The sequence below is a fragment of the Lycium barbarum genome, chromosome 11, assembly GCF_019175385.1.
Source record: "Lycium barbarum isolate Lr01 chromosome 11, ASM1917538v2, whole genome shotgun sequence".
NCBI classification, from domain to species: domain Eukaryota; kingdom Viridiplantae; phylum Streptophyta; class Magnoliopsida; order Solanales; family Solanaceae; genus Lycium; species Lycium barbarum.
The window spans coordinates 16,635,447-16,650,924 of record NC_083347.1 but is presented as its reverse complement, the minus strand read 5'-3'; the positions used below and the strand labels follow the sequence as shown (position 1 = coordinate 16,650,924).

Below are 15,478 nucleotides of genomic sequence, written 5' to 3'. Positions count from 1 at the left end.
ATGCGTGATAGGAAAACTAAGAGCAAAATCTGGGTAAAGAGGCAATAAAAGAGTTTGAATTAGAGGTAAAGAAAAGACACGAGATAATGTGCCTAAAGTGTTATAAGTTGGATTAAGGGAAATGGTTTAAGCGAGATGATCAGAACAAGCAGGTTACTGGATGACAGTCAAATCAAAAAAATTCCTTCAGAATTATACCAGTTAATGATGGTTAGGTCATAAAGCAGCTATGTAAAGTTATTATATGAGGGAACTCTAGAGCTACTTGATAGCCAACTTTAAAGGTCGAGATTAAAAGCTAAAAAGTAGAGTGACAGTTAAAGTCTTTTAAAGAAGTCGAGAAGTGATACATGAGACCGAAGATTCCAGAATATGGATTGGAACAGCAGAGCAATGTAAGATTATTGAAGTAAATAATGTAACACCTTGGAAAATTTCATTTTATTCGTAGAGTCTGCGAAGGGTCTACAGGTTGCCAGAGGCATGAAATTATAGGGATTGTAAAGTCTAGTAAATCGACAAGGGACTCCTACGCGTTATAAAATCTCAGGTAAAGATTAAGAGGTAAGACGAAGTGAACGATACATCTTAAGGGAGTAACTATAGAAGAAGAAGAAAGAGTCGAGTTATGACTAAGTGCATCAAGGAGTGAGTAAGATTTCAGCAGAAGAGCTCGCAATACAAATGTCAACCAACTGCGAAATAAGGAGGGGGGTAAGACAACGACGTGAAATTATTACCTCGAGAAGCAACAGAAAGAGGAAATATTACGGGAATGGTTACTTAGAAATCTGGGATGCATTAAAATAAATTGAAGGGAATCGACCAACGAAAGAGGCATGTGAAAGGCATGATTCAATAAAAGAACATTTAAGGAAGTATTGGGCGCGCAGGACTAGTTTAACATTCGAGGACGACCAAAAGGGGGAAGGATGTTACATCCCGTATTTTTGGACTAGAAAATTGAATTGTCCAATATGAGCAAAATTACCCGAGCTCGGAGAATTCGATAATATTCAAGCATGAAAATCAAGAACTCGGTGTATACAAGGAATGAAGTCCCGAAATGATTTAAGATGAAAAAGTGTGACGACGGTGACTGGAAATAATATTTTATGTGTGGCAAATGAGGCTATGGACTAGAGCCATGTCATATGAGCATAATAATGAGTATATGAAGTATGTTAAAAGTGGTTCATGTTTAAGTGAATTGAGATCAAGAAATAAATTACGTGTGTAATAACGAAAAATTTTAGAACAAGACAACAAAATAAATAACATCTATGGATAAGTGATGAGTGGAAAAGCCTCATCCATGTGGCAAAGGGACAACACATGAACGTGACAATTTATGGGATGAGTTGGTGGCAGATTTGCTTTGGGTAAGGATGTTAATATAAATCTATATATTGAATAGCATGGGTCCCACAAGAGAATGATCGCCATTAATAAATAATATTGGATAAAGACCAATATTTGGTCCAAGGAGCAACACGTGGATCTCCAATCTTCATGATAAATAGGCTACTAATTAACTTAGGTGGCTAGTAGAAGAGTTAGGGAGGGACACTTGTCATCCTCATTATAACTAGGCTTAAGAGGTGGCATTTTAATCAATTAAATATTGGAATAACTTATGGAAAAGAGCAAAACAATTTGCTTCAGCATTGTTGCTGTATACGTATATTGCATTAAATGAAAAAAAACGAACCAGCCAACAAAAGAAAAGGGTCTCTCACCTTGTTTTCTCAATTCAACAACGTTTTCATCTCCCTTTTTGACATAAATTATATACTTTCCAACAAAAATAATGGTACTACGTTCTACTATGGAGGCAGCAACCTATTAGTGTGTAAATATGCACATATCAACATTATTCCATGAACGTGCACAACTATTTTGTTCAATTTTATTTCGGATTTCACGCACCGCTTCGGTCTCATTGTTCCGTTTCATCGTGTTGTTGAATCCGGGCTTTCTTCGAAGGGAAGTAAGATTGAAGAAGAGTGGTTCTTGGCATATAAGGTAAGAGTTATTCTCTCCTAGGTATATTTAAATTCATCCCGATCATAGCTAAATTGTGAGATGGGAACTACGACATTAAATGCGGGAAATCGGATAAGTTATGGAGTTAATATTGTAATTTTGGGCTGTTTTGAGAGTGATCTAAAGGTGGATTTAATTCTAGTTTGGTATGAAATTGTTGATATTGTTGTTGTTGGTATTGTTGTGATAATCGGAGATTAATTGGAAGTTCGGGTTAGGCGAGTTATATAGAGGAAATGCTGCCCGATTTCCGTTAAGTTCTTAACTAATCAAAATACTAATCAAGAAGTATGAACTAAGAAGTGATTCCCATAAGTGATTGGCTATAAATTTATAAGTTTGGGAAGTCGTAGTTTATTAACAATAGTGTTACTCTCATATTAAATAGGCTAAAGGGGCGACGAAGTAAGCTTGGTTACAGTTGATCTGCGACAGGTATGTAAAGCTAACCCAACCTTCTTTTGGGCATAATCTTTATGAAACAAACAGATGACGTGTATATGACTCCAAAGAAGCTCCTATTCTTAGAGACACTAGGATGGTTAATGTTCTTGATTCCCAGAACTCATTTTATTATGTCTCGATACGTGTCTATGATTCCAGGCGTCTTATTTTGATATAATCCATTGTGACATTCGAAGGATACTTGATATGATTATTGTCTTGGTTTTCAAATGATAGTTCATTTTGATTATTCTATCGAGTCTCAGATATGACTTAGTTTGCATATGGTTGCTCACTACTCTGCTCGTGCATGCCTCAATATATCTTTCACTGAGTCCCTGGCTGGGTATGTTCTCGTGCACAGTTTCACTGCATTGTTCACCGAGTCCCTCACTAGAGGGTCGGGTACGGTATATATATATGATGATACGATGATGTGATGATATGATGATGTGATTATGGCTCTAAGGATGACATGTGATGACTTTATTCACTGAGTCTCATAATGGGTCGGGTATGATATATGATATTGATATGCATGATTTACATTTCATAGGACAAGTGTATTGGTATTTTGAATGTCATACTTGTCTCCTGTGATCTCTATTTCAATCATGATCCTCTTTATTGTATTTCATGCTTTATATACTCAGTACATATCTCGTACTGACCCCCTTTCTTCGGGGGGCTGCGTTTCATGCCCGCAGGTACAGATACTCCATTTGGTAATCCTCCAGCTTAGGGTTTCCACTCAGCTGTCTTGGAGAGCTCCATTGTTCCGGAGCCTAGACTTTTGGTACAGATCTTTGATGTGTATATATATATATATATATATATATATATATATATATATATTTGTGTGTGTGTTTTATCCAGGGGTACGGCGGGGCGTTATCCTGTCATATTTCACTATCGATACTCTGAGAGGTCTGTAGACATGTGTGTGGGTTGTGTATAAGTTTTGTTCAGCTGTGTCTATATGGCTTACGTACGGTATTGACATGTTGTGACAGCCTTGTCGGCTTGCATATGGTATTGATATGTAGTGGCAGCCTTGTCGGCTTGCGTATCATATTGACGTGTAGTGGCAGCCTTGTCGGCTCGCGCATCATATTATGTATTGATTAGTTGTGACTCCTCAGGAGACAGGTTATCTGGATACCTATATATGATGACGTTATGACCTTTGAGGTTCTTTTGCAAGTTTTCATATCGTTCTTAAGAATCAGTTTGTCTATGTTTAACAGGTACGTATACGAGTGTTCAGCTCGGGCACTAGTCATGGCCCACGGGGTTGGGTCGTGACACCCCCCTTCGGCTGAACGATTAAGACAATATTTATAGGTGTAAATCAAAACCTAGGGTTTCGATTTGGGCGGATTTTTTTTGAATTTTGGACAAATCTTTGTTTTGATCTTCACTGTCAACTTCTGAAATTTTGTATGTTAAAGCAAGGGATTTCCTAGAATTGGAGAGGCACGGTCTGAGTTGGAGAGAAAGGAGCTTGGCTTTTCGTTTAAAATAGAAGAAGAGAGCAGAGAGCATTGCACGAAAATGGATAGCTTTAAAAGCCTGCCATTGTTGAGGGAAATGAATCCTTGTTCAAAAAGGAAAGAGATGAGAGAGAAGAGAGTGCGGTTCTGTGTTCTTGAAATGAAAAAATGAAGACCTACCCGAAATGAGTTTAGGTATATTGGGTTCAAAGTTTGGGCCTGATGTTTGGGCTCAATTTGACGGATTGGGCTGCAATTCATGGACCTTTCCCTCCTTCAATTAATTTATTTGGACATCTTCATCATAATAGTTTGGACTAGAATTAACCACTTTCAAATATATAATACAACTTCTTATTAAAGTAAATAATGTTTGAAAATATTAATATAATGCTTTGTTAAGCAAATTTGTTGATAAAACTAAAAAATTAAAAATAAGAAATAATTCATCCAAATTATTAACGATCAAGAAGCGTAAGTAAACTAATTGATGGAAAAGTGGGACAAAATTGCGTGTCAACAGAAACTTGTAAAATCCCTTCGTCTCCTTATGGAATAAGACCCTTATTTTATAACTACAGGTTTTAGGGTTTTCACCCTTTTCCAAAAACTGCTAGGTCTTTATTTTCCACCAAGAAATAATATTCCATTTAATATTTTATTATTCGGGCACAACAGGGACCACATAATTTAATTAACGAGGCTTCCTATTATGGAATTAATTCAAAATATCTGAATTAATCCTACCATAATAAATTACGAAATATTCCACTAAAAATTCGTAACTGAACTCCTCAGTTCAATTTCGAAATCTTTCATTAAATCTTATTGAACTCCTCATGTTAAGATTACAGATACCAATCAATTAAATTAAATTACTGACAATTTAATTCATTGACTAATTGAATCCTTTATATTTCCGCTTAACTTATATCATGTGATACAAAATCCACTTGCAGGGTTTTCACATGAGACTTATAAGCATTCATAAAGGGGTATCATCAATCTCAAAGTTAAGACATGGATTCTATCAACTAATTATTATTTCACAAATGTATTTTGCCATTATCCAATTTACCAGGAATACATAGACCCGCAATTGAGTCGTACTTTTTAATAAATCAAAATAATGAACAAATCACATTGATCATAATAATTATATCAAGATTAAGAGTATAAGTACATTTAATGAACTAGAGAATTTATTTTATATATTCAGTACAAAAACACTTATCTCTACTTGGTCCATTCAATACATACAAAATGTACTAGCACAAGAAGATGGAACTATACTATTCCCATAATGAAGATACGTTATATTAATCTTGTGCTACAATCATACTGATGGCTTTGTCCAAATTCCATCTTAGTTTGTGAACATAAACTTTATACTTATAAGAACCGATAATTTAATCTTCCGTGTAAAAGCTAAACTCTATACACTAAATCATTTACTATATAAGTAAAGGACGCACATACTAGTACATGATCTATTTAACTCTTTATTAAAAATTGAATAAATAATTGTTCTATAATAAATACTATATCCATACACATGGTTAATAACATATATCCCAACAAAAGTCCCTTACAAAAGCACTAGCCTAGCTAGTGTTTGGGTCCAAATTGAATGTTAAAGTTAGTGTTGTTGTCTTTCTGTAATTTTAGTTGAGGCTGAATTGCCTAGCTAGTACATAAATGAATTGATAGAAATATTTGTGCAATTCTAGTATATTTTGCTTTGCATCATTTCACCATACTTAAGTAACATCATTTCACTCGCATAATAAGTTTTGAAGCGGATTTACAGATAAATATATGAATTTGAACACTCTTTTAAGGAAGCTCCCAAATACGTAAAATTGCCATTCAGCAAATGGGATCTTTCTTGAAGGAATACGTCCCTAATTTGGTGCCTTGATGTTACTGTAAAATCAGGAATAAATCAAAACGGGAAATTAAGGAGAAACATAGTTCTACTAAATTTGATTGTGAATTAGAGGAACAAAAATAAGCTACAATCGACATAACTCAATCAAAATTATACAAGGTTTAATTTTAATTTGGATGTGGAACTTAGCATAATTCTAGCAAATAACTATTAGAACCTTGTCTCTTCTTTTCTTTTCTGATTTTTATTCTTACGCACTGCACCTAAGTACGTCGTAAAATACATGTGAATGTTTGGTTCTCAAGATAAAATAGGAGAGGAGTTTGAGCTCTCTCTACGCATGTTAACTTGATCATTACCATTATGATCTACAATAATACAATCTAACTTAGAGGTGTAATATTTATAGATAAATAATAAAGAATTTAGATTAAGTTTTCTATTCTTAAAAAAAAAGTGCAAACTTAAAATTAATAAATTGCATACTGTCCATGTTCAAGCTTACCTTCACCGTCAAAATTCAAATTATCAGCAAACTATAAATCCTCCATATTCTTTGAGTACAAGCTCTTCTTCTCTTCACAATAATGAAAAATATAATGAAAGCATAAGTTTTTGCCTAATAGCTGATTAAAAATTTGAAACAAGTACGGCTGCTGCTATGCCTTTTTTACAAAATATGGAGATCTTTTTTGAGTACTTTTTAATTTCCTTTTTAGATATAGGCAAAAGTCATAGATAGCCCTCTAAACTTTGTCACATTTTCCTTTGGGGTATCTAAACCAGTCCAAATTCGATCCCATTAGGTACCTCTTGCCTACGTGGCGCAGCAATTGAGTCCACTTTTTGTTGGGCGCGTGAACAACCCCTTTTTTACTTAAATTTTTTTTTCTTGGTTAAAATTTTACTTCTTTTAAATAAAATTTAATAGATAAATAAACAAAAAACTAACCCACCTGCCCCCCCTCCCCCCCCCCCCCCCCGCCCGTCTGTCCCCTGACCCCACCCCACCCCTTCCCTTTCACCCAAAATGTTCTCCACTGTACGTTCTTCTCTTCTTCTTCTTCTTCTTCTTCTTCTTCTCCACTGTACGTTCTCCTCTTCTTCTTCTTCTTCCTTTTTTTTTTCTCTTCTTCTTCTTCATTATAACACTTCATTTCTTTTAATTATCTATATAAAATTAATTTGTGAATTAGATGTTATTTCTTACCACCATTTTGTTTGTCCTTTTTAGATCTGAAAAGTAGCATTACCATCTTATTCACCGGAAAAAGTGGGGATTCACCACTACTATGACTCTTTTTTTTATCTCACCTTTCATTGGTTAACTTATATTTAGTAAGAACTTTAAAGGTTGATGGGTCTTGTAAAGACATTGATAGACCTAAATAAGAGAAGAAAAGGGGAATAAATTATTGGTGGGGTGGGGGGACGGCGGTGGGGGGTGGTGGTGCGGCGGCCAGTAGTGGGGGAGCGGCGGCCAGTTTCTTTTACAGTTTGGGGGGGGGGGGGGGGGGGGGGCGAAGGAGATGAAAATTGGGGGAGGGGTTGTATAATTTATTTTTTAATTATTATGATGGACCCCCCCCCCCCCCCCCCACCGCCACGTGTCATGTTTTCATTTGACAAAGTTGCCATGTCATGGAGAGTGTAATACACTCTCTTAATTTTGCTGATTATTGTGAAAAAGGTACTCAATGGGATCGAATTTGGACTGGTTTATGTACTCAATAGATACAACCCTCGGTTTAGGTACCCCAGCGAAAAATGTGGCAAAGTTAGGGGGCTATCTATGACTTTTGGTGTTCATATCTAAACTATCCGACTTATATATGATGGTGTGTGTACTACACTCTCTTTTTTTGTTTAAAAATCGTGCCATGTGACACTCCACGTGGATAAATAATTCTACCTTGGCAGAACTAAGTGTTAGGTTAAAAGTTAAATCCACATGGACAATCTGCCCACATTTGCAGAAGACATTCTTCCTCATTTTGACAAGAAAATATGACCAATGACGAAGATGGGAAACAAAATGAAGGAGAAAATCTGATTAGCTCTTACATAAAAAGAAAATGAAGAACAAGGCTGACAATGAAGAAGAATAAATGAGAAATTCTGCACAAGAGAAGAAGGGAGAGAGCTTAGGGTTTTAAAGAATTAATTGGAAAATTAAAAAAAATGAGTCAGCTCATATATAGATGTCACATATGCCAAATGGACGAAAGCTTTTGAGAAAATTATGCTTCTCGCGCATTTTGGTGTTTTGAAGTCAAACATTTAGTCTAGTCAGCGTTTAGCTGTGTGTTGCTAACTATCTGGTGATAGTTTAGGTAGGAAAGTCTCACTTCGGATAGTTCCAGTATGAAACAAAAAAGAAAAGAAAAGAAAAAAATAGTAGAGGTGTGTTTTTTACCCTTATCTCTTCCTTTTATTGGAATTTTTGACCAAAGTAAGCCAATTCACCAAAATAATACGTTTTTAAAAAAGTTTACAGAACTAGAATAAATGTATTCCTGAGTAACGTATTAGGTATTATTTTATTCAAAAATTCCAACGGGAAAAAAAGCTAGGGGCTAACGGTGTTAAAAGCTAATTTGTTATTGTGAGTAACGTATTAGTCATAATACGTTACTCATAGTAATGACTTTAGAGAATCCATGTAGGGAGTACAGTCAGTATAACGTATTAACCTATACATTATACTGCTACAGGAGTACAGTCAGTATAACGTATTAACCTATACATTATACTGCTACAGGAGTACAGTCACTCAATACTGAAATTAAACTCTACATAATTAGTACATAAAACTCCTAGATTCACAAGTAAATGCCGAATTAGAAACTCGACTAATGAACTAGTTTAATAACTCCTCAAACTAGACTAACACTTAAGTTTGACTACGGGTTGGACATTGACGCCTATCATGTCCGGTTTGCCTACACAACCCGCAAGCTCGCCCATATACTGCAGGACCACGATCCATCTCATTAGGAATTCTAGTTGTCCTTGGTCGATTGGGACAACGATAGAGTTCATTACTTGTCATTCTAAAACTTGGAGATGGCCAATACGCCTCGCCCCAACTGGTGAGAATGACCCGGAATATATTGTATCATAATTCTCTATTGTGAAATACTCGCTGATAAAATTTCTAGCCAATCCCCCCATTCTTCAGTAACCTTCTTGACATGTGAACATGGAAAGTGCAAATTAGCCCATTTTCCACAATCACATTTTTTTTCATTCAGTGAAACACAGTGAGGATTGCCACCAGTACCATCAACCTGCATAGATCTAACCTTATATACCCCTGTGGGTATATTCCAATCATAAAAAAGTGCCTTTTTGAACGTTCATAGTTTTGTTCCCACTTCATTTTGAACCTCCCCGTCCATAGTTCATTTTGCTCCAGAAGTTGCTGCGCTGTTTGAGACCTACGAGTATACCGTTCAACAACTTGCCCCAATGACAGTTTAACCATAGCAGTGACAGGCAAGCCTCGTGCTTTCTTCAGAACTCTGTTGAACGACTCTGAAAGATTTGTTATTTGTTGTCAACACTCCCCATCTTTTTCCATCATCATAGCTAACTGCCCATATGTCCAGGGGAATTTCCATGAGGTATTGATATGCTTTAACATTTTCTTCCTTAATTTCCCACATCAAGGCTTCAAACTTCCTTATTTGATGGGCTGAAACAGCCCTCCACATCAGTTTACTGAGGTCCTTGTTTGGGAATCGAGATTGAAAGTTGCTCTTAAGATGCCTTAGGCAAAATCGATGGAAAGCTTGAGGCTCTTGATATCGCCGCAACTCCGATAAACTACTCAAAATTCCTTTTGCCCTATCAGAGATCACACATATATCTTCTCTATCTTTTATCACATGTGCGCTCAAATTCCTAAAAAACCATTTCCATGCCTCTTTCGACTCTCTGTCAACAATGACAAATGCCAGAGGAAGAATGTTATCATTACCGTCAATTCCAACAGCAATTAATAATTTGATGTCATATTTGCCATACATATGAGTTCCATCTACTGAAATAACAGGGCGACACGTTTGGAATCCATCAATGCATGGCTTAAAAGCCCAAAATACAAACTTGAATTTTTTTACCTCTAGTGAACTCGTAGACTCTTCATGTTTCCATTCCACAACTGTTCCATAATTAGAGTGCTAAAAAGCTGCAAGAAATTTAGGAAGCTCACTAAATGATTTTTTAAAGTCACCATACGCCAATTCAAATGCGTGTTGACGTCCAAGCCACGCTTTCCTATATGTCACTTAATGACCAAATTTCTCGTGAACCCTAGCCATGACATCTACTACTAACAACTTGAGATTTTCTCGAATTTGGTTTAGAAATAAGGATGCAATCAAATTGTATCTACGTTGGCATGACCTGTCGTAAGCCCTTTAGTGTCACATCTATGATTATCAACATACTTTCCTATCTTCCAAAGGTTATTTCCAACCTTCCAGCCTCGAAGAAACCATAGACAACCTAATAAATTATAAAACCTGCATCTCACAACCCATAGACTTTTGTTTGACGTTACTACCTCGAACTCTTTATTTTTGCACAAACTCCAAATCGTCACTGCCCGTTTCAATTCTGCTTTGCTACTAAAATACATATTCTTTTCCAAGTCTTTTTTGGCATCCTCGGACCAAACTGAACAACATCCCATCTCAGATTCTCGTGTAGAGATGAAAATATCTTCCTCGTTATCCAACGTCGTAAAGTAGGGTATATCATGACATGGAATTTCGAACATACCATGATCAAATTGATTATGAGGACTTACACCAATATTATTTTGAAGAAAATCTCCAATATCACTGATATCTTCATCAGGTTCACTTTCTATTTCACTCTCTTCATCCTCTCCTGAAGGTTCGTTATCCTCTGAACTTTCGGAGCTAATTTCAGCATTTGCATCATTATGCATATCAACGCTGGCCTCAGCTTCTCTGTGGAGAAAAGGAAGAAACCATATTAATAAATTGTAGCAAGATTGTAGATATATAAGCAAGTTTTTTTTCTCTTAGTAGAAAATTTATACGAGTACGAACACATTTAAAAGTTAAAAAATGCAACAATTTTGAGGTTTCTAATAAACCTGTCCTAGCACTAAATAATTGAAGCAACAATTAAAAATATGTAAAAGTGCAACAATTGGCAGCACAAATATCTTCTGGGGAGTACATATGATTTGACTAATTTATTTGTTGAAAATATATAAACCCAAGTTATCGAAAAAAATATAATTTGTTGCTTTACCTGGCCTCATATTCTCCTTGGCTACTACTAATACGCCTTTGACTACTTGAGCCTTCATCAAATGATTGATGACCATGCGTGCTAGGACCTGCACCAAATGATTGACGGAAACCATGTGTCGCACTATATGATGACACATTGGTGTGAGATTGATTATAGAAATTTGGATTGTCGTGCATCGTCAATTGCTGGAATGATGGTTGAATAATCGGTTCTGCAAAATGAGGCTGACTGGCCATAGCAAATCCATAATTTTGAGCCAAAAAATTCATGTGATAACCATGCTGACCACTCATTTGAAATACATTATTTTGATTTGGTAGTTTGGTCTTTACATAAATCTCCAAAATATTTATATCGATCTTATCCACAAATTTTTGCGGTATGGCGAAAAATTGTAGCAAGAACTGGTCATTCTCAATTTTAAACTCAATGAACCTTGTATTGTTACCTTGAAATGAGCATGGATATTTTCCAGAAATATCGATTTGAATATTTTCACTATTTGTCCCCATTTTCTCATGCAATAGTTCAACCAATTCAGCATAGTTCGTTGAAATAAACATGCTAGCAATCATTTTGGCACCTTCAGTATACCTGAATCTGTTCATTTCAGTAATTATTTCGCCACCCCAATACAAAGCAACCATCACATTATGTTCAAAATTGGCCATCTTTACTCCTACACGGGCAAATAAGACACTTCTTATTATTAATATAACAGAAAAATAAATTAAAACTATAGTTTTATTTTAACATATTACAACATATTGGACTTAATTAACTCATACCTGTTGAATTTTTTAATGTTGTTCCAACAATAGGCCACACAAGTAGAAGCTTTGCTAAAAAATTGTTGGAATGTGTTTGAACATTCGTTTCATACACTATATTTTATAATGATCTGTGGTTTGTACGAAAAGTATGAGGAAGAGGGACTTTAGCAGTGTGTCTTTATTGTGTGTCACGTTTTACAATTAAAACGTAACTGTAGATCACGTTTTATAGTCAAATCAATCAGAAGGATTCCCAATTTGCAGGATTCTCTGCAAGATTCGATTGCCCGTGCCTAGTTTCAGTAGAAACGTAACTGTCAGTTACGTTTTATGCTGAAATCGTAACTGCGAGTTACGACTTTTAGATCAATCAATGTCAAATTACGTAGAAGGATTGCCCGTACATGAATTCTCTAAATTCGTTACTGTGAGTAACGTATTATGACTAATACGTTACTCACAGTAACGAATTATCTTTTAACGCCGTTAACCCCTGGATTTTTTGCCCGTTCAATTTTTTTGAATAAAATAATACCTAATACGTTACTCAGGAATACATTTAATCTAGTTCTGTAAATTTTTTAAAAAATGTATTATTTTGGTGAATTGTCTTATATAATAAATAGCTTACTTCAGTCAAAAATTCCTTTTATTGTCCTCTAGCTAGACATCCTAATTAGGAAGAATATGGACTTTTAATGTTGCCTTTTTCATAATCTATATTATATTAAAAGGAGGTAGTCTAGCTTGATATTAAGTCAAGTGGCGTAATTTGATGCTTGTGAATATTAGCCATGTCGAATCGACCCTGAATATGCTCAAAAACTATACATATAACAACGTTAAATTGTTCAACCGTGTGAGTTTCACGTGATACTTTGAAGCAAGTAACTCCAACATTTATGTGGTTTCATTTTCAAAAATAAATTCCCATCGTTTATGCTCATCAAGTGGGCTTTCATTAATCTAAGCCTATCCGTGTGCATATATCTTTATTGTTCAAGTAATTTGACATTATGCACATCAGCACACAATCATTCTTCCCGTCTTCAATAATAATCCAACAATATTCCAAAAGTCTGTGTACTGCACTACTTCAACCAGCCGACTCTCCGTACAATCTCAAGCAGTAATACTTGAAATACCAACTACACCCTCAAAATTTTCCTCATGAAAAATTATATGTGAGGGCAGAAATGTACATCCACAGCCACACTCGTAACTGAAATTTTAGAAAACCATGCTCCAAAACCACAAGAATTCAAAACCAAAAGCCTCTAGTTTTGTCGAGTCACTTACCTATATATACAGAAGCAACAAATCCCTGAGAATTCAACCAACACAACATCAAAGTCCCTTACAAAAGCACTAGCCTTCTTAAGGAAATTTAAACTTCATAAACATAGCCAAGAGCTTCAAGAAATCAAGATTAAATTAGAAAATGAGTTCAACAAGCAGGGCATGGGTTGCAGCAGTAAGCGTGGGAGTAGTAGAGGCATTGAAAGATCAAGGACTTTGTAGGTGGAACTATACCATAAAAACAATACATCAACATGCCAAGAACAATATAAGGTCATATTCACAGGCCAAGAAGTTTTCTTCTCAGTCTTCTTCTTTGAGAACCCAAAGAAAGTCGAAGCAATCTGAAGAGTCTCTGAGGAAAGTCATGTACTTGAGCTGTTGGGGTCCCAATTGAATTGCCTAGTACATAAATTAGTGTTATTTCTGTAATTTTAACTTGAGGTTAAATTGCCTAGCACATAAATTACTGCATAGAAATACTTCTGCAATCCTGCAATCCTAGTACATTTTGCTTTGCATCATTTCACCATATATACTTAATTAACATCATTTAGCTATTATTATTCGTTTAATAAGTTTGGAAGCGGATCTAGAGGTAATATGAATTTGAACACTCATTTAAGCTCCCAAATACGTAAATATCCATTCAGCAAATGGAATCTTTCTTAAATGGATACGTCCCTGATTTGGTGATGTTACTGTAAAATCAGGAATAAAACAAAACGGGAAGTTGAAGATAAACTTAGTACAGTCCTAAATTTGAGTATGAACAAAATATGCTACAATCGACATAACTCAATCAAAATTGTACAAGGTTTAATTTTGGATGTGGAACTTTGCCTAGTTCTAGCACATAACTATTAGAATCTTGTCACTTTTCTTTTCTGATTTTTATTCTTATGCACTGCACCTAAGTACGTCCTAAAATACATGTGAATGTTTGGTTCTCAAGATAACATAGGAGAGGAGTTTGAGCACTCTCTACGCATGCTAACTTTAGATGCATAAAAGTATTCTATGGGATAATACAACGATTAATTTGACCTTTTTATTGTATTTTTGGAATATGCCGTATATAACTTGCCGGCACACTTGGCTCGTAATTAGAAAAACCATGCCCCGAAACAGAGGCATAGGTCCCAACCAAATGGTTAATATTAATACTAGATGTCCTATGCCGCGCACTGGCCCAACACTTCGAATTATAGTGTATCTATGTATATGTAGTTGTGTTTAGATAGTGATAATATATATATATATATATATATATATACTATGTTCAAAGTATGATTAATATAACATTGTAGTTTGTGCTTCGTATCTAAAACTTTATTTTATTCGTGTTTGCTACGAAAATTTATTAATACTTTTTAAAAGAGAAGACTTGTTTAAAAGAAAACTATTTTCCTCTCTTTGAGATAAAATAATAGCAATATTTAAGCATCAGTTGATACTTTCAATTTTAATTCAATTAATTTAAAGCGTAAAATACTTATTATTTTTTATCAAATTTTGATTTGAATAATTCTAATTCAAATTATTAAATTAATTTTACATGTTTAAAACGAAACAAAGTAGAAATTAATTTTCTATTTAAACGAAGAAATGCTATTTTTTATTTTTTGGTAAATATTCTCGGTTTAACTCATTTTACTTGTCATGTTGTCTTTTGCATGGTTTTTTAAGGAAAAGTGAATTCGAATTATAATTTGACTAATTTACCTCATTCATTATTTGATCTTCATTTGATATTAATCTCTTTTCACATTTATTAGAGTAAGAATAAAAATAAAAAAAGTAATTAAATTGTATCTTATTTTTTAAATATATATATTTTAAGTATATTTATTTTAGTAAGCATAACAAATGAATGACATGGCGGAATAGCAAATACAGCAATTAAATATTTTGAAGAAAAGTAATAATATGGGGTCCATGTTTTTTGCTGTGCAATAATTTCATTTGCTCTCACTAATGGGTTAATATGCATGTGGCAATGAATCCACTATTATTGACTTGATGGGGATACTTTGGGAATTATATGAATATTGTTTGATTTTTTAATATATGGGGTGCACGTTTTTTTTTTACGTTGCCTTTTTTCTTTTCTTTTTTTAATATGGAGTCCACTTTTTTTTCATGAGTTTGGAGAGGGTGGGGTCCACTTTTTTTTTTATGAGTTTGGAGAGGGTGAGGTCCACCCTTTTTTTTTTTAAGAGTGACTGTCGACGAAG

At 34.8% G+C, this 15,478-nt stretch overlaps 1 protein-coding gene across 1 annotated transcript; it reads left to right on the top strand.

The window, feature by feature from the left end:
• The first annotated feature begins 13,266 nt into the window (after positions 1 to 13,266).
• LOC132617652 (uncharacterized) lies at positions 13,267 to 13,793 on the top strand. Its single transcript, XM_060332701.1, has one exon. It carries the CDS (start codon positions 13,384 to 13,386, stop codon positions 13,636 to 13,638), a length of 255 nt encoding a protein of 84 aa, XP_060188684.1. The 5' UTR covers positions 13,267 to 13,383; the 3' UTR covers positions 13,639 to 13,793.
• Positions 13,794 to 15,478: the final 1,685 nt, after the last annotated feature.

Bases quoted from the DNA above. Each gene is read 5' to 3' on its own strand.
- LOC132617652 (XM_060332701.1), top strand. From the start codon at position 13,384: ATGAGTTCAACAAGCAGGGCATGGGTTGCAGCAGTAAGCGTGGGAGTA.